General features: G+C 40.1%; 1 protein-coding gene across 8 annotated transcripts in view; it reads left to right on the top strand.

Annotated features, from left to right (window-relative positions):
• The window catches only part of CKAP5 (cytoskeleton associated protein 5), a 102,429-nt gene that overhangs the window by 44,938 nt on the left and 37,307 nt on the right, over positions 1-20,184 (top strand). For all 8 annotated transcript variants that reach the window (XM_019037172.4, XM_019037169.3, XM_055354808.2 and 5 more), the window contains exons 10-18: positions 2,777-2,866; positions 2,980-3,144; positions 4,011-4,139; positions 5,167-5,349; positions 10,366-10,479; positions 10,763-10,873; positions 12,176-12,268; positions 16,271-16,456; positions 17,575-17,669. In XM_019037172.4, coding sequence (XP_018892717.3) covers positions 2,777-2,866; positions 2,980-3,144; positions 4,011-4,139; positions 5,167-5,349; positions 10,366-10,479; positions 10,763-10,873; positions 12,176-12,268; positions 16,271-16,456; positions 17,575-17,669 — 1,166 coding nt within the window. The remainder of the gene's footprint in view (positions 1-2,776; positions 2,867-2,979; positions 3,145-4,010; positions 4,140-5,166; positions 5,350-10,365; positions 10,480-10,762; positions 10,874-12,175; positions 12,269-16,270; positions 16,457-17,574; positions 17,670-20,184) is intronic.

Here is a 20,184-nt window from a genome sequence, read left to right as displayed (position 1 = left end):
TATTTGCTTATTACTTATTTACTTACTAGTATCTTGCTTTGTTCTTACAACATTATACACATCATAACAAGATGAAACAAAACTTGTAACGACCAGGACCAGAATGAAAATGAGAGTCAGAAAGGCAATGTAAAACTAGAAATGTAAAACTGTGAGGTTAATATATAAAATGTGTTTTACAGTGTTTTCCTATTTTAATATATAATTTACTTACATATTTGAGACATTTTTTATAGGTTACAATGGTATATATTTTATATAGGTTATCTCCGTTTTACTTATTCAAAGAAAATCTGACTGGAGACATTTGTTGACTTACTATTTGTATAAGTTTGTTTCCAATCAAATTTGGTAATAATTTTAATTAAGATGTTTTCTTTAACTGTGGCATCTGTCCTTTGGCCTCTAAACCCGGTCTGCATTACTAAGAATGGCTCAGCATCCTAAAAATTGACCTTATTGATCTTTAGAGTTTAGCTTGCTAGCCACTTCATCATTTGATTCCCTAGACTGACTTAGGGGTTTCCTAATAGTCCCTAGTCATGTGTCCATTTTATATTGTGAAGCTAATACCTAGCCTCACATGAGCTATGGTATTTGGAGCTTGCTTACTCATAGCATTAAAAATAATCTCAGAGAACTTAACTGAAGAAAAAGAAGGCACTACCAAATAAAAATAAATCATGACTGGCTTATTACTAGGGAAATAAAAATAAGGGTCTGTAAAACCCTTAGACATATACATCATAAATTGAAATAAAATTAAAATCTATTTTTATAGCAATCAATATTATATAATATCGATGTGTATATGCCATTTTGATCAATTTTATGTTACTTAGTAGGATATTTTACACTTTTATATTGGGAATAATTTTTCAAGATAAAAAACAATTTTTTCCTACACCACTTAAATATCAGTTCAGAGAATAATTTTAATTTTTTTTTTTTTGAGACAGGGTCTCACTTTGTCACCCAGGCTGGAGTGCAGTGGCACCATCTCAGTTCACTGCAGCCTTAACCTCCTAGGCTCAGGTGATCCTCCCACCTCAGTCTCCTGAGTAGCTGGGACTTCAGGCACACCCCACACCATGCTTGACTACTTTTTGTATTTTCGGTAGAGATGGGGTTTTGCCACCTTGCCCAGGCTGGTCTCGAAATCCTGAGCTCAAGCTATCTGCCTGCCTCAGCCTCCCAGAGTGCTGGGATTACAGGCTTGAGCCACCACACCCGGCCTAGAATTCATTTTAATTTACCAAATTATGGTTGGATAATTAACTGGCTTTCCAGTTTGAGTTCTGATTCTGGCTTTGTTTCAGTTTGTTGTCCTGGTTAAAGAATGTCTCTATTGCTCTGTAGTTTGGGGTCTCCCCCACCTTAATACTATAATATATGCGGTGTTTAGTATCAAGCATGTTAGTGACTTGGCTTTATTTTCTTTAAATGTTTACAAACTTTTTGGCAATATTTATAAAAGTGAATGTTAGCTTTATAGACATTAAAATATCTTGATTTTCAAGTTTATAACTAGTATTAAAAAGTCTTGTATTTTTCCATGGGAACCATAGTCCTTGGACTATACCAAGTAGTCTATAACCACTTCCGTGAAATCTTGAAAACAATTATTTCTTGTTTTTGGATGCCATGGAGCTTTGCTGTGTCCTTTGGACCTTAGAAATTTTCTTCCCCAGCCTGGGCAACATGGAGAAACCCCCGTCTCGACAAAAAATAAAATAAAAAATTATATTTACAGGGAAATGGTCAAGAAATTAAGAATTAAAAAAAAAAATAGCAGGTGTGGTGACATATACCTGAGCCCTACCTACTCGGGAGGCTGAGATGAGAGGATTACTTGAGCCCAGGAGGCCGAGGCTTCAGTGAGCCATGTTCATCCCACTGCACTCCCATGTAGGTGACAGAGCAGAGGCGGCAAATAGGTTGAGAAGCACTGCCATAGTGGGAGAGAATGAGAATTCTTCATTGTTCCGGCATAAGATACGATGTCCTTCAAGAAAGGAAATGACTTTTTATTCCACTTAAATGTTTGCTTTATTGGTTTGTTTTGGTGGAGACAAGGTGGTTTTTTAGAAAGTAAGTTTTATTGAGATAAAACTTGCATACTATAAAATTTACCCTCTTAAAGTGATTTTAGAATATTCACAATGTTACATAACCATCAGCACTAATTCCAAAACATCTTCATCACCCCAAAAAGAAACCCCTTGCCCATTAACAGTCTCTCCCCATGCTGCTCCCTGCCCTTGACTCTAGCAACCACTAATCTACTTTTTTGTCTCTGTGGATTTAACATTTCATGTAAATGGAGTCATACAATACATGGTCTTTGTGACTGCTTTTTTTTTTTTTGGAAGACAGGGTCTTGCTGTGTTGCCCAGGCTACAATACAGTGATGCAGTCACAGCTCACTGCAGCTTTGACCTCCTGGGTTCAAGTGATCCTCCCACCTCAGCCTCCCAAGTAGCTGGGATCATAGGCACATACCACCACACCTGGCTAATTTTTTTTGTTTGTTTCAGTAGAGACAAGATCTCACTCTGTTGCCCAGGCTGGTCTTGAACTCCTTGCCTCAAGCAACCCACCTGCCTCAGCCTCCCAAAGTGCTGGGATTACAGGCATGAGTCACTGTGCCCAGCCTGTGACTGGCTTTTTTTTTTAACTTAGCATACTATTTTTAAGGTTCAGCCATGTTCTAGGATATATCAATATATCATTCCTCTTTGTTGCTGAATAATGTGCTAGCCATTCACTTTTACAGGTTGTGCCAACCATCTTGGAGAAATTCAAAGAGAAGAAACCTCAAGTGGTACAAGCCCTGCAGGAGGCAATTGATGCAATCTTCCTTACTGTAAGTTGACAGCATGAGTTTGTAGTTTTATCTGAAGTAAAGTTTGTCAATATAATATTTTGATTGTTCTTTACAATTGAAAAAAGCTCATTAACCACATTTTCTTTCTAAAGACCACACTACAGAACATCAGTGAGGATGTTTTAGCAGTAATGGATAATAAAAATCCAACCATCAAGCAGCAGACATCTCTTTTTATTGCAAGAAGTTTCCGCCACTGCACTGCTTCTACCCTGCCAAAGAGCTTGCTAAAGCCCTTTTGTGCTGCACTACTTAAGGTACAGACTCTCTTTGAAATTGGGGGAATATTTTATACCTAGGCAAGATTCTTTTCCTGCAAATTATGTACAGTGACTACTTGACTTTCAGACTATAGAGGTTATGATCTTTTGAGGAGCAGAGCCTTTGCAGCTTGGAAACTGAATCCAAATTCTCCTGTGTTCCTCTTCTTGAAAGAAAGCACAAGTTAGTGTTGTGATTCCATTAACTGTTAAACATTTTGTTTCTTACTTGTCCCATATACTGGTGTTCAGCTGAATCTGGCCAAGCATAGGCATCAAATGTGGAGTATTTGAAGATCATTTGGGAGTGAGTTATTTTAGATAGAGGGTAAGAGGAAAAGGAAGTACTTATTTGCTAAATGGATTACCAAGGGTTTCCTTAACCCAGAAAAATTTTTGTTTGTTTGTTTGTTTTTTGTTGTTTGTTTGTTTTGTTTGAGATGGAGTTTAGCTCTGTTGCCCAGGCTGGAGTGCAGTGACACAATCTTGGCTCACTGTAGCCTCTGCCTCCTAGGCTCAAGCAATTCTCCTGCCTCAGCCTCCTGAGTAGCTGGGATTATAGGCGTGTGCCACCACGCCCGGCTAGTTTTTGTATTTTAGTAGAGATGGGGTTTCACCATGTTTGCCAGACTGGTCTCGAACTTGGCCTCCCAAAGTGCTGGGATTACAGGCATGAACCACTGTGCCTGGCCCAAAAAGAATTTTTGAAAGAGTAACTGTCAATTGGCACAAGGAAAGCTATACTTAGTTCCAGTAAATTGTAAAAAGCAAATTCTTTATCTAGCAACCATCAGTCTGAATTAAAATGAGTAATGCCTAAAATACCTTGCATTAATATCATTTTGCTTACTTCTGGACTATAGCACATCAATGATTCTGCTCCTGAAGTCAGAGATGCCGCATTTGAAGCATTGGGTACTGCTTTGAAGGTGGTTGGCGAGAAAGCAGTAAACCCATTCTTAGCTGATGTGGACAAACTCAAGCTTGATAAGGTAGGTTAGTAATGGATTGGACTGAAATTGGACAACAGTCCTGTCTCTTTGCATCATGGCTTTGTCTCTTGACAGTTATAGAGTACTGGTAGTTTTGATGAGGCGTTCTTGATTTTTTTTAAATTGCCATTTATAGTAGGAAAGAAATGCATAATTGAAACAAGTTTTGGAGGATGCTGTCTGGTACTTTTTGTCTTCAGTTTTGTCTGTTGTTTTATTAAGAAAAAAATGCTGATATCACCTCAGGAAATTTATTTCATCCTCCACTGATAGTTCAGACCTAGAGTTTGAAAACTTAGCTTTTGAGAATTTAAGTTTCATTCCAGGCTATGATGGTGATAATTGTAGAAATAGCTTTCAAATTATAACCAAAAAAAAGCTGAGTGACCAATCTGTAGAGAAGGTGAAAACAGTTCTGTGAGATAAATTTATTTCTAAGGTCCAGAAAATTACCTTCTTATATGTGAATGTCTTCCATAAACAATGTGGTCATTTTAAGTTTATTACAATTCTAATTTGTAAAGAAATAAAATGTAAGATTAATATCGTACGTATGCCTGTCTACTGCCAAAAAAGTGTAGATAATTTATCTTTGTTGAAAGGGAAATTTTTTCTCTGAATTTTTTTTTTTTTTTTTTTGGCAATGAGTCTCACTCTGTCACCCAGGCTGGAGTGCGGTGGCACAATCTCAGCTTACTGCAACCTCTGCCTTCTGAGTTCAAATGATTTTCGTGCCTCAGCCTCCCAAGTAGCTGGGATTACAGGCACCTGCCACCACGCCCAGCTAAACTTTTTTATTTTTAGTAGAGATGGGGTTTCACCATGTTGGCCAGGCTGGTCTCAAACCTCTGACCTCAAGTGATCCACCCATCTCGGCCTTCCAAAGTGCTGGGATTATAGGCATGAGCCACCTTGCCTGGCCATTTCTCTGAATTCTTATGTGTAGTTGTGGTTTAGAAATGTAATAACGTAGTGGTTGTGTTTCAAAGTTGGGCTTAATGATGTTCATCTCACTTTCATTCTCCAGATCAAAGAATGTTCAGAAAAGGTAGAACTGATACATGGTAAGAAAGCTGGACTAGCTGCTGATAAGAAGGAATTCAAACCTCTGCCTGGAAGGACTGCTGCTTCAGGGGCTGCAGGAGATAAGGACACAAAGGACATTTCCGCACCCAAACCAGGACCTCTAAAAAAGGCACCTGCTGCTAAGGTTAATAGATTATTTAAAAATAGAAGTTAGTAAGGAAGGGTCTGAGTCTCAGGTTCATGGTTGTTCCTCTAAAATTATTTTGTTTGAGAAATGAATTCATTGGCCACATTAAAAATATAGCAGAAAATCTGTTAATGAAGATAAGATATTCCAGCAATAAATTCAGCTGTTTGGAGCTTTAATAGAGATAAAAATGGTGATGAAGGCACAGAAGTGTGTTTTGTCAATTTAACATAAAGTTTACTATCTTAACTTTTTTTTTTTGAGATGGAGTCTCGCTCTGTTGCCCAGGCTGGAGTGCAGTGATGCAATCTTGGCTCACTGCAACCTCCGCCTCCCAGGTTCAAGTGATCCTCCTGCCTTAGCCCCCCAGTAGCTGGGATTACAGGCACTTGCCACCATGCCAGGCTAATTTTTGTATTTTTAGTAGAGATGGGGTTTTGCCATGTTGGCCAGGTTGGTCTTGAACTCCTGACCTCAGGTGATCCACCCGCCTTGGCCTCCCAAAGTGCTGAGATTACAGGCGTGAGCCACCGTGCCTGGTCTGTCTTAACTCTTTTTAATGGGCAGTTCATTAATATTAAGTATGTTTATAATGTTATGCATGCAGCATCACCACAATCCATTGCCGTAATGCTTTTCATGTTTTGACACTGAAACTCTATGAATCAATTAACTATCCTCCCATTCTCAGCTTCTTCCAGCCCCTTCTTTCTGTTTCTATGAATTTGACTACTTTGTTTTTATTTTCTATATTTTTTAGAGACAAGGTCTTGCTCTGTTGTCCAAGCTGGAGGGCAGTGGTGCGATTATAGCTCACTGCAACCTGGAACTCCCAGGCTCAAGTGATCCTCCTCACTCAGCCTCCCAAGTAGCTAGGATGACAGGGACTTGCCACCATACCCAGCTTATTTTTAAAAATTTTTTATAGAGGGCCTCGCTGTGTTGCCCAAGCTAGTCTTGAACTCCTGGCCTCAAGTGATCCTCCTGCCTTGGCCTCCCAAAGTGCTGAGGTTACAGGCATGAGCCACCAAGCCTGGCCTTGAGCATCTTTTCATGTGCAGGTGGCAATCTGTAGTTCTATAGTTCTTCTTTGAAAAAATATCTACTCAAGTTCTTTGCCCATTTTTGAATTGGGTTGTTTTGAGGCAAGGTCTCACTCTGTTCCCCAGGCTGGAGTGCAATGGCACAATCACAGCATACCTCCCAGGCTCAAGCAATCCTCCCACCTCAGCCTTTTGAGTAGCTGGGACCAGAAGCATGTGCCACCACACACAGCTGATTTTTTATTTTTTAATATTTTTGTAGAGACGGGTTTCACTGTGTTGCCCAGGCAGGTCTCAAACTCCTAGGCTCAGTGAATCCTCCCGCCTCGGCCTCCCAAATTCCTGGAATCACAAACCTGAGCCACTGCCCCCAGGCTTATGCTTTTGCCCTCTATTTTGTTCTAAAGATTTTATAGTTTTAGGTCTTACATTTATGTCTTTATTTTGACTTTATTTTTATATATGGTGTCCAACTTCATTCTTTTTGCATGTGGATATTCAGTTTTTCCATCATCATTTGTTGAATAGACTGTCCTTTCCCCATTAAACCGCCTTGGTACCCTTGTCAAAAATCATTTTACTGCATATGCAAGGGAGGAGTATTTTTTTTTTTTTTTCTGAGGTGGAGTCTTGCTCTGTCACCCAGGCTGGAGTGCAGTGGCACAATCTCAGCTCACTGCAACCTCCACCCCCTAGGTTCAGGCGATTCTCAGCCTCCTGAGTAGCTGGGTTTACAGGCACCTGCCACCATGCCCAGCTAATTTTTTCTATTTTTAGTAGAGATGGGGTTTTGCCGTGTTGGCCAAGCTGGTCTCGAACTCCTGACCTCAGTTGATCTGCCTGCCTCAGCCCCTCAAAGTGCTGGAATTACAGGCATGAGCCACCGCGCCCAGCCAGGAGGAGTATATTTTAAAGGATCAGAAAGTATCATTAAATAATGAAATAAAATGTGGCAACACACTTAACATTAATAACTAATAATACCAATTGGTCATTTTACTGATAATGCCGATGGATCACATCACTGAGTCTTCATGCCAGTCCAGGTGTTTACACCTTTGTACAGTATAGAAGTGGGGCAAATGCCTAGTGGCAATTATGGCATTCTTTTAATGAGCATGTGTCCTGTGGACTCTCTTAAGAGTGAGAGTTATCTGCTGCAGATGCAAAAAGTTTAACTCTCCTTCCCCACGCCAGCCCCATCTTGAACCACTCAGCATGGAGTTAGGGGAAGAGAACTGATATTTGGTGAGCATCATTTTATGAAACACTTTGCCTTTATAATGTCATTTAATCACTGTAACAACTCTTGAGGTAGGTATTCATTATCCTTCTTTTTCCAAAAAACGAAACTAAGACTCAGTGAGTTTGTGTCTTACACATGCTCTGATATTTTTATTGTTGATTTGATTGTTTGTTTACTGTATCCCCACACCATACTGTAAGCTTTTAAAGGATAGAGATCTTGTCACTGCTTGATCCTCCATGCATAGAATAGTTTCTGGCATATAGTAGAAACCGGGTATCTGTTTGTGGAATGCATAGAGTGGCAGAGCTGGGATTTACCCTGAGTACCTCTAGTTACAGACTCTACTTTCTTTCACATTATGCTGTCTCCTTGGCATTCTAGAACAGGAAATCGGCAGCTATTTTCTCCTTTCTCACTAGTTCCTGTTTCTCTGGACAATTATCTGGACCCAAAACCTTAAAAGATGTGTCCAGATTTTCTTGCTGTAACCCACTTGCCTCTTACCTCTTTAAACCCTTCCATGTTCATGCTGGCTGACCTCTTATTAAGAGGAATTATCTTAAAAATTAAAATGCTGGGAGCAACCTCCTTCTATTCCCATTCTGAAAAAGATAAGTAGGACAATATCAGCAGCACGTGAGCCACTGAGCCAGCTATCATGTAGAATGATAATTCTGTCTTTTTTGTTTGGTTGGTTTTGTTGTTGTTGTTGTTTTTGTTTTTGTTTTTTTTTGAGACAGAGTCTCCTTTTATCCCCCAAGCTGGAGTGCGGTGGCACGATTTCATCTCACTGCAACCTCTGCCTCCCTGGTTCAAGTAATTCTCCTGCCTCAGCCTCCTGAGTAGCTAGGATTAAAGGCACCTGCCACCACGCCTGGCTAATTTTTGTATTTTTAGTAGAGATGAGATTTCACCATGTTGTCCAGCCTGGTCTCAAACTCCTGACCTCAAATTATCTGCCTGCCTCAGACTCCCAAAGTGCTGGAATTACAGGCGTGAGCCGCCACGCCCAGCCTCGATAAATCTGTCAATTAATAAATAAAAATTGATGTCTGTTAACAACAACAAAAAGAATAGTAGGAGATTTGTTATTTGAAGTATCTCTCCATATAGAGAATGCTATTACAGAGAAAGATCCAGAAGAGGTATCCTAGTTAATCAAAGAGTACAGAATTTTCCATTTTTAGGGTTACAATGCAAATCCTTTTATGGGGTTATTACTGTGAACCAGCAAAACCATACTGTCGATATGACATGGTAAGTATTACAGGTTTCCATTTAGTTAAAAACTAGTATACTTAGTTTTGCTAAATACAACTTACAATATTGGAATATATTCAAGATAACATTAGTTTCAGAACAGGTCTGGATGTTGAAGACTAATTTGGTCTTCTTTCATTTTATCTTTTCTTTTTAGGTTTGGGGCATTTCATAACAAATATCCAAAATAGGTAGAAGGAACAATGTGAATGGTGATGTGTGTTGCCATAATACAGTTATCATTTGCTGTGTACATTGTAATATACTACTTTCTTGTGACTTTTTCCCCTGTACATATTCTGCTTTTGTATCTTGGGACTTTTGAAAACTGGAGTGGAATGAATTTATTTATTTTGAGACAGGGTCTCACTCTGCCACCCAAGCCAGAGTATAGTGACATGATCATGGCTCACTGCAGCCTCAACTTCCTGGGCTCAAGCAGCCCTCCCACCTCAGCCTCCCAAGTAGCTGAGACTATAGGCATACACCAACACACCTGGCTAATTTTTTTGTATTTTTTGTAGAGATGGGTTTTGCCATACTGCCCAGGCTGGTCTCAAACTGCTGGGCTCAAGGGATCCTTAGCCTCCCAGAGTGCTGGGATTACAGGTGTGAACTACTGTGCTCAGCTACTTGGGAAGCTGAGATGGGAGGGCTGCTTGAGATGGGAGGGCTGCTTGAGATGGGAGGCTCGCTTAAGCACAGGAGGTCAAGGCTATAGTGAGCCGTGTTCAGGCCACTGCACTCCAGCCTGGATGACAGAGCAAGACCCTGTCTCAGAAAAAAAAAAAAAAAAAAACCCAAATAAATGTAAAAAAAATAAAGGTATCAGGATGTCATTCTCAAATTAATTTGTAAATGTAGTATAATTTCAGGCCATCACTTCTGTTTCATTTATCTCATTAATTCTAAATTCGAGTTTTTAATATGGGGTCTACAGATTACCCCATGGGTGGTCTTCAGGGCTTCTGTCTGACCTTGAAACTGCTAAATTTTGTAGGTACAAAAAATGTTTATTTTAGGGTAATCCCTCATTTTAATCAAATTTTTAAGGGAGTGTGTGACTCAATAAAAGTTTAAAAACCACTGTGTTAGGCCGGGTTCAGTGATACATGCTTGTAATCCCAGCACTTTGGGAGGCCAAGACAGGAGGATCTCTTGCAGCCAGGAATTCGAGACCAGCCTGGGCAACATGGCAAAATCCTGTCTCCACAAAAAAAATTTTTTTTAATTAGCCAGGCATGGTAGCACATGCCTGTGGTCCCAGCTACACAGTAGGCTGAGGTGGGAAGGAAGATCCCTTGAGCCCAGGAGGTTGAACCTGTAGCAAGCAGAGCTTGTGCAGCTGCGTTCCAGGCTCGACAACAAAATGAGACACTGTCTCAAAAAAAATAAAAATAAAAAACTCCACTATTTTAAATCCTTAGGTGGTTTAATTTTTATTTTTTAAATTGTTTTTAGGCTGGTGGGCCACCAAAAAAGGGGAAACCAGCTGCACCAGGAGGCGCAGGGAATACTGGAACCAAGAACAAGAAAGGACTGGAGACTAAAGAAATAGTGGAGCCTGAGCTCTCGGTCAGTATTAACACACTGAGCCTGAAAATCATGAACCCTGCAAAGTGAGACCAATGAGAAGACTGGAGTTCTTTGCTGGGTTCTACAACATAGAGTTAATTGATATTTTTTAGCTTATTGAAACTGCCTTGGACAATCTCCTTTATCAAAGTATAATAGAAGCCTCAGAAACTATAGCATACCTATGGGAGTATTCTTTTAGTTTTGGCTGGAGTATGTTTACGTTCTTGTCATCTGTTCCCTTAAGCAATTCCTAATTCTAATATGTTTTTGTATCTTACAGATAGAAGTATGTGAAGAAAAAGCTTCAGCTGTTCTTCCCCCTACCTGTATACAGCTTCTTGACAGCAGTAACTGGAAAGAAAGGCTGGCTTGTATGGAAGAGTTCCAGAAGGTAGTGCATAGGGAAGAATTGAGTGTGAAAGAAAATTAGATTATATGGAAGCAGCGAAATTGATGAATGAAGGATTTGTCCTAACTGCTGTGTTTTATAACTGGTGAACACGTTTTATGGCATTAAAGATGAGGTGGGACTTTTTATTTCTTGTAGCTGTGTAGTGTTTGCTATCTTTAAACATCAGTATTCTATGGCCTTTATAAGCTCATGACTTAATACTTAAGAAAATTAGATTCTTATTCTGAATTATAAGGCTTAGATTATTTTTTTATTTTTTGAGACGGAGTCTTGCTCTGTTGCCCAGGCTGGAGTACAGTGGCGCAATCTTGGCTCACTGCAAGCTCCACCTGCTGGGTTCACGCCATTCTCCTGCCTCAGCCTCCCGAGTAGCTGGGACTACAGGCGCCCACCACCACGCCCGGCTAATTTTTTGGATTTTTAGTAGAGACGGGGTTTCACCATGTTAGCCAGGATGGTCTTGATCTCCTGACCTCGTGATCCGCCCGCCTCAGCCTCCCAAAGTGCTGGGATTACAGGCATGAGCCACTGTGCCCGGCCCAGCCCAGCTTAGATTAATTTTTTAACTATGGTACTTGCTCATAAACTTCCTAGGCAAATAGGTCGCTCTACTTAAACCACCCCTCATCCAGTACTTTTTCTCCCCTTTATCATCATGATTCTTTGGTAGAATGGACATTATCCATTGGTATGAAAACCTCTCAAAAACCTGTTTTGTAAAGGAGCATGGCAGTTCATTTTGGCATATACCGGGTGATTCTAATGAGGAAGGGTAAGGAGAAACACTGCAAGAGCACTGTCACTTATGGCAGAAGCCTTCCAGTCCTGCGTCTGCTGCCCATTGGGTTTAGATCTTAGTTTGTGCATCTTTGATATTCAGTACTTTAGAACTTCGAATCTATTCTGCTTTGCTGTTTTTAGGAAAATCAAGGAAGAGAAAATACGTATAAGCAGTTTCTGCCACACACTAGGCAAATGAAAACTATTGTTTTGCATGGAGCAAACTATTTGTGAATTCCTGAAATGTGAGATAAACGTTCAGTGATACTAATTTAACAGCCATATACCAAGCATCTAGCTTAAGAAATAAAGCATTATAGACATAAAAACACAAAGAAATAAAGCATAACAGCGGAAGCTATATAAGCTCCCTCAGTAACCCTCCTCAGTTCTATTCCACTCCTTTCTTCAGAGGTAACCACTTACTTGACTTTGGTATTTACTCTTCCTTTGGAAGTAATCTTTAACCCTTAAACTCTTATTCTCTTATTTTACTTCAAGGCTGTTGAGCTAATGGACCGAACTGAAATGCCATGCCAGGCATTAGTGAGGATGCTAGCCAAGAAACCTGGATGGAAAGAAACTAATTTTCAGGTATTTTAAAATGTGAGATTTGATGTCTTTTATTGAAGTAATTTACATTACATCATCCTATGGAGTAATACAGCAGAATAGTTTTGGTAATGATTTTTTTTTTTTTTTTTTTTGAGACGGAGTTTCGCTCTTGTTGCCCAGGCTGGAGTGCAATGGCACGACCTTGGCTCACCACAACCGCCACCTCCTGGGTTCAAGCAATTCTCCTGCCTCAGCCTCCCGAGTAGCTGGGATTACAGGCACCCGCTACCATGCCCGGCTAATTTTGTATTTTTAGTAGAGACGCGGTTTCTCTATGTTGGTCAGGCTGGTCTCGAACTCCGGACCTCAGGTGATCTGCCCGCCTTGGCCTCCCAAAATGCTGGGATTACAGGTGTGAGCCATCGCGCCCAGCTTGGTAGTGATTTTTAATGAACAGTGGGGTGTGTGCATTTTGATTGAACACATAACTACAGTTGACTCTTGAATAATGTGGTGATTAGGGGTACTACCCCTTGTGCAGTTGAAACTTCACATATAACTCTGGACTCCCCAAGAACTTAACTACTAATAGCCTACTGTTGCCAGAAGCCCTACTGATAACATAGTCAGTTAACATATTTTGTATGTTACATGTATTGTATATTGTATTCTTACAATAAAGTAAGCTAGAGAAAAAATGTGATTAAGAAAATCCTAAGGAAGAGAAAACATATTTACTATTTATTAAGTGGCAGTGGATCATCATAAAGGTCTTCAATTCCCATCATCTTGATGTTGAATAGGCTGAAGGAGGAGAAAGAGTAAGAAAAGGGGTTTGTCTTGCTGTTTCAGGAGTGGCAGAGGCAGAAGAAAATTCATGCATAAGTGGATCTTTGCAGTTCAAACCCATGTTGTTCAAGGGTCAACTGTATAACTTTATATAATTAGGAATTTATATGTGTATAAATATGTAAATATGTATACATCCATATATAATTTGTATAATTTAGATATATGCATTTTTTTCTTCTCATTTTTAGGCCTAGAAGCCTCCTTATCCAATCTTTACATATTCAAGGGAGAAGTAAACAGTGAGATAGCTTTTTTATTTGATAGGATAAAAAATAAGTGCAGTCCTTAAATTGCCAGTGAAAATTTACCACATAATCAATTGTATAGCCCCATTAACTGATAATAGAGCTGAAATTTAGCAGTACCAAGTTATTAGTCTAAGGGGTGGGTATAGAGGGAAGTATAGGAAAGTGCTGCAGGAAGGAAAATGAGAAAAAGTTTCCTTCTCTTTTTCTAGATGTACATACAATAGACCTCATGCTAAACAAACTTGAAATGTATCAGGTTTATTATTGGCATCCTGCTAGTCTCTTTTTGGTTTCTCTTCTGCTGCCACCTCTTGTTTTCCGTCTAGGATGTTTAGCTCCCTCATACACTGTGTGTCCCTTACATTGTGTTACATAGCACCTTATTCGTATAGGCCAGCTCCACAAAGGCTAAATATTCTAAAAGATTCTTGAGGTGCCCTCTTCCTCTCACACCACCTTCTTTTTTTTTGAGAAAGGGCTTCACTCAGTTGTCCGGGCTGGAGTGTGGTGGTGCAAACGTGGCTCACTGCAGTGTTGACACCTTAGGCTCCAGAGATCCTCCCACTTCAGCCTCCCAAGTAGTCGGGACCACAGGCATGCATCACTACACCTCGCTAATTTTTTTCTCAAATTCATAGACAGTATGAAGTGTAATCTCATTGTGATTTTGATTTTCAGCCACCAAAGACTCTCTCCTTGGTTAACTTAATGACCAGCTAATGACTGGAGAGATTTTCTTAAATGCCTTGAACCAATATGATCTGTCTCCCACCCTCTGCCAAGGGGGATGGTGTGTATGTTTGTGTGTGTGTGCGCGCTGGGTCATGCCAGAGATACTCAGGCACTTTACAGCTTTACCCTGGAATTCACTTTTTAAGCAAGGTCTTGAAGGTCAGTCAGAGATTAGGGCCCTTTTCAGTCTTTCCTGGGCATACACATAACCTTGAATATTCGCATGACCTTCTAGATTCTCAAAGTCCTCTGTGGATATCTTATTCCCTAGGTCCTTTTATGTTTTTGACCAAGCTGGGTTCCCCCAGCTGGTATTATGGACTTACACAGTTCTGATGTTAGATGTTAAACAGTTGCCACTCATTGTTTTCAACAAAATCCCTGGGGATAGGGCTTTTCCCACTGAGCTAGCCAGAGTCCAGTCAAATAACAGGACCTTCAAATGGAGCTTTTCTAGGAAGCTGCCAGACAAGACAGTACTTTGGGTCAGAACTTTTTGAGGAGGTCCAAACTTGAGCTGTCCCCCCACCTGCCAGTGGCTGCACAGCTCTAGGTTTTCATAGTTGCCATGGTTACAAGACTTCAGGTTTTGAAGGCTACTGTGGAGCTGGAAGAAAAGGGGAGCAAGGCAGGTTAAATCACCAGAAACCTCACTGTCCTTACTGAAATTCAGCATCCTTTCTTTAAATGGTTCTTGTATTGTTACAAGCCTTATTTAATTTTCAGAGTTGTGAGATAAGTTGATTTGGATAGTTTTTGCCAGTGTTCTTTGTTGCTTTTGAGGAAGATCAGTTTTTCAGAGGTATTGACTCCACAATTGCAGAAGTCCCACCCAAGATAATTACATTTCTTTGGTTTGTTTTTTGGTTTGGGATTTTTTTTTTTAATTTTTAAAATTTTTATTTTTTCACATGCCTGCTATGTCACATTTTGGGGGTTTGAGACAAAGTCTCACTCTCTTGCCCAGGCTAGATAGTGCAGTGGTGTCAACATGTCTCTCTGCAGCTTCAGCCTCCTGGGTTCAAGTGATCCTCCCACCTCAGCCTCCCAAGTAGCTGGGACTACAGGCAAGGGCCACCATACCCAACTAATTTTTGTACTTGTTGTAGAGCTGGGGTCCCTCCATATTGACCAGGCTGGTCTTGAACTCCTGGGCTCAAGCATTCCTCTCGCCTCAACCTACCAAAGTGCTGGGATTACGGGCATGAGCCAGGCGATAATTGCATTTTAAAAGAGGGTGTTTGTGTGGCTGGGCACAGTGGCTCACGCCTGTAATCCCAGCACTTGGGGAGGCTGAGGTGAGATCCACTTGAGATCCACTTGAGGTCAGGAGATCGAGACCAGCCCGGCCAACATGGTGAAACCTCATCTCTACTAAAAATACAAAAATGAGCCAAGCGTGGTGGCGGGCGCCTGTAAATAATCCCAGCTACTTGGGAGGCTGAGGCATGAGAATCGCTTGAACCCAGGAGGTAGAGGTTGCAGTAAGCTGATATCTCACCACTGCGCTCCAGCCTGGGTGACAGAACAAGATTCTGTCAAATAAATACATAAATAAATGGTATTTGTCACCTAAATTAATCTGTATAATAGGATTTCTAGTGGCTTAACAAAAAAAGTTAAAATATTCACACAGTACAAAGAAAAATATTTATGAGCAAAGGGGTCCTTAATCCCATAGGTCTGCCATCACAATAATATCTTTAAATTATTTTCCACAGATCTTTTTATTCTTTTACTTAAAAGCCAACAAGTTCTCTAAAATCTCTGAAGTTCTGTGTTGTATGTGTGTATAAGAGGGTTGTAGTGTTTTTGTAGGCAGCCCTAGTAGTAATTCTCAGTTATGCAGTCAGTATAGTAATTTGTTGTGTATTTTAGGATGTGTATTCAGTACTAAATGCAAATAATCATAAGAGGAGGAAAATTTAAAAATCAGATTTTTCAATTAATAAACTTTCTGTGCAATATTACTTGTTAGTATTTTGGAACACTGAGTAGCTTTTTTTCCCTCTCTTCACTGTCAGTTAAGTAATTGGTAACAATTAAAGGATACAAATTATTTTGCATATTTGTTTAAAATCCTGATTTTACTTTAGTTGTGTTTCCAGCTGTCCCTAACCATGTCATATCTGTTACATGCTGTTAATACAAGTAAATAAATAAATGTCCTTGGCTTGCTCTTAACTTTATGATACTTATCCTTGTTCAGGTGATGCAAATGAAGCTTCATATAGTTGCTTTGATTGCCCAGAAGGGAAATTTTTCCAAAACGTCAGCTCAGGTTGTATTAGATGGCCTTGTGGACAAGATTGGAGATGTGAAATGTGGGAACAATGCAAAAGAAGCTATGACAGCAATAGCCGAAGCCTGTATGTTACCATGGACTGCTGAACAGGTTAGTGACACAGAACTCTTATTCCTCCACTTTTCCCAATTTTTTCCCCAAACTTTAAGCTTACTAATTAAACATTAGTTTTTATCTTCTCAAGTAAAATCTTTTTTGATACTGCATTTTTTTTGAGATGGAGTTTCACTCTGTCGCCCAGGCTGGAATGCAGTGGTGCAATCTCGGCTCACTGCAACCCTCCCGGGTTCAAGTGATTCTCCTGCTTCAGCCTCCCGCATAGCTGGGATTATAGGCATCTGCCACCACGCCTGCCTAATTTTTGAATTTTAATAGAGACGGGATTTTGCCATGTTGGCCAGGCTGGTCTCGAACTCCTGACCTCAGGTGATCTGCCTGCCTCGGCCTCCCAAAGTGCTGGGATTACAGGTGTGAGCCACCATGCCCGGCCCTTTGATACTGCATTTTTATTTTTACCTTAAAAAATACTCTATTGCCTAGTGATGAAAATTTATCTTAGTCAAAAATATTCGGTCAGACACAGAGGCTCACACCTGCAATCCCAGCACTTTGGGAGGCTGAGGCGGGAGGATGACTTGAGGCCAGGAGTTTGAGAGCAGCCTGGCCAACATGGTGAAACCCCGTCTCTACCAAAAATACAAAAATTAGCCAAGCGTGGTGGTGCACACCTGTAATGCCAGCTACTAGGGAGACTGAGGCAGGAGAATCACTTGAACCCGGGAGACAGACGTGCCAGTGAGCCGAGATCACGCCACTGTACTCCAGCCTGGGCAACAGAGTGAGACTGTCTCAAAACAAATAAACAAAAAATTCTATAGAAGGTGAAAGCCCACGAGGTTGAGGCTGCAATGATTGATGATTGTGCCACTGTACTCCTGGGTGACAGAGCAAGACCCTGTCTCTAAAAAAAAAAAAATACATTATAATGCAGAGTAGTTGCTGCAAAGCTATAAATAGTCCAGAATGCCTTTAGTCCTACTATCATTTCACCTCATTCTCTTGTGTAGGTTCACTCTTGTTCCTAAGGCATTCTTGCAGTTGTTTTAGTGTCAGAAAACTATGTTTAATGCACATCTGCCTTAATGTCGTGCTGTATTTCTATAAGAAATACGAGATAAAACACAGATCTGTTGTTTTTCCCGTTTCAGGTTGTGTCAATGGCTTTCTCACAAAAGAATCCCAAAAATCAGTCAGAAACTCTGAATTGGCTATCAAATGCCATAAAAGAATTTGGTTTTTCTGGGTAAGTCAGAACGAAATCAAGTGGAAAATAGTTAAATGTTCTGTCAGTCTCTAAGTCGTGATTTGTCATAGCTATTGCTGTTTATTTCTGAAGAGTGAGAGCTGGATTGTCTCATTTATATAAAAGAAAATTACCTTTGTTCTCAAAGGTCTATATTGGCTTGTGTTCCTGCTTTTTGATATTCACTGAAAGAGTTCTCTACATTATTTTTCCTTAAGCATTAATAGCTGTCCCACAGAAAATCCAGTTCCAAGAATATCTAGTCAAATACATTAGGAAATTTCTGTATATAATTACATTTATTTAAAGACCTATAGTATGCCTTGGCGAATTAAATGCTGTCAGAAATCCTGCAATAGAAGAGCTTGTTTAACTTTGTTTAACCCGCCGTTCCCAAACTTATTTGCTTATAGAGCACGGTTGTTTATTTAAAACAAAACTTTATACAGTTTACTTTATCCCAGGTACTTTTAAAAAGCACTTTCTAAATCATAATTCATTTGATTTAATCATCATAACAACTAAGTGAGGTATTACATTATCCCTATCTTATAGATGAGGACTAAGGCACAGAAAGTTTAAGTAATTTGGGCCCATCATAGTTAGGAAAGTGGCAAAACCAAGATTTTAATCCATGCATTCTGGTTTGGAGAAAGAATGATGTAGCTGCTATACTATGTTACCTTTCTCTGTGCCATGCTACATTTTGCAACATGCCTGTTAATATCTTGTAAAAGGGTATTTTGAGTTCTACTGATTGAAAAAACACTACTCTAGAAGTTACTCAAATAACAAAGAACGGTTTGTTATGTTATTATCTGTGGTGTTCGCCCATAGTTGAGGGTATTGTTATAATTCCTCTTAATTGTATAGTCTTTGATATAACACAAATCTCTTGGCATGTCATTTATAAAAGCCATATATTTTCCTCTTTTTTGTTATGATCTTTCATTTATTCATTTATTAAACAATTACATATTGGCCACTACAATGTTCCAATTGTTTGTTCCAGTCCTTCAGAATACATCATGAATGAAAATAAATTTCTGTTTCATGGGAGTTACATTTGAGTAAAGAAAGATAGGTAATAAACAGTTAAAAAAATATATAGAGAGAGAGAGAGACAGAGACAGAGAGGCAGGCAGGCCGGGCGCGGTGGCTCATGCTTGTAATCCCAGAACTTTGGGAGGCTGAGGTGTGCAGATTACCTGAGGTCAGGAGTTCGAGACCAGCCTGACCAACATGGAGAAACCCTGCTTCTACTAAAAATACAAAATTAGCTGGGTGTGGTGGTGCACGCCTGTAATCCCAGCTACTCAGGAGGCTGAGGCAGGAGAATCGCTTGCACCCAGGAGGCAGAGGTTGCAGTGAGCCAAGATCATGCCATTGCTCTCCAGCCTTGGCAACAAGAACAAAACTCCATCTCAAAAAATATATATCTATTTTTTTTTTACATATATATGTTTATGTAAAGCAGGATGAAGGGTTAAATGGAATAATGTGGTATAGTTTAGATGGTGTTGTTTTCTATATAGTAGTTGAAGAGTTCTTCCTGAAAAAATGACATTTGAGTAGAGACCAGGACATGAGAGAGCAAGCTGTGATAATCAGAGAGGAGCATTCTAGACCAAGGGAAGAGCAAATGCCAAAAGCTCTGTGGTAGGAGTACATGTGATGTATTTAAAATAGCAAGGAGTGTATTTTCTTCAGAATGTAGCTGTAGGACAATGAGTGAGTGGGTAGGAAGTGGTAGGAGATAAAGCTAGAGAAAGAATAGGGGCCAGGTCATGTGGGGCCTCAACATTTTGAATAAGTTGGGAAGGCATTAGGGGCTTTTGAGGAGAAGAGTAACAGGTTCATATTCTGACTGTTGTCAGAGAAGACAGAGAGGAGATCAAAGACAGGAAGATGAATTAGTAGGCTATTGGAATAATCCTGTCGAGAAATTCTGGTGGCTTGGACATAGATTGTAGAAGTGGAAGTGTTATAACTGATAAGATATTTAAAAAGTAGAATAGAACAAGAGAGAGACAAGTCAGGGATAACTTCAAAAAGTCAAGGATAGCCTGAATAACTGGAAGAAAAATGTGGCTCTTTACTGAGGTGTAGAAGACTCTGGGAGGAACAGGTTTTGGGACTGGAGTGAGGACAATCAGGAGTTTGGTTTCAATATATTAGATGTAGGCTGTCTTCCAGGCATACAAATGGAAATATCACAAAGGCAGCTGGATGATGTGAATCTGGAGTTCAGGAGAGAGTTCAAGATTGGATTTAGGTGTTGTAATTAAGCATAATAGGATTGTCAGCCTATAGATAGTATTTAAAGCTCACTTTAAAGTTAGTGTAGGAGGCTGGGTATGGTAGCTCATGCCTGTAATCCCAGCACTTTGGGAGGCTGAGGCAGGCAGATCACTTGAGGTAAGGAGTGCGAGACCAGCCTGGCCAACATGGTGAAACCCTGTCTCTACTAAAAACAAACAAACAAACAAAATTAGCTGGGCATGGTGTTACACAC

This window comes from Gorilla gorilla, chromosome 9, assembly GCF_029281585.2.
Source record: "Gorilla gorilla gorilla isolate KB3781 chromosome 9, NHGRI_mGorGor1-v2.1_pri, whole genome shotgun sequence".
NCBI lineage: Eukaryota > Metazoa > Chordata > Mammalia > Primates > Hominidae > Gorilla > Gorilla gorilla.
Note: the sequence above shows the minus strand (reverse complement) of the source record. Positions and strands in the feature narration are given on the sequence as shown.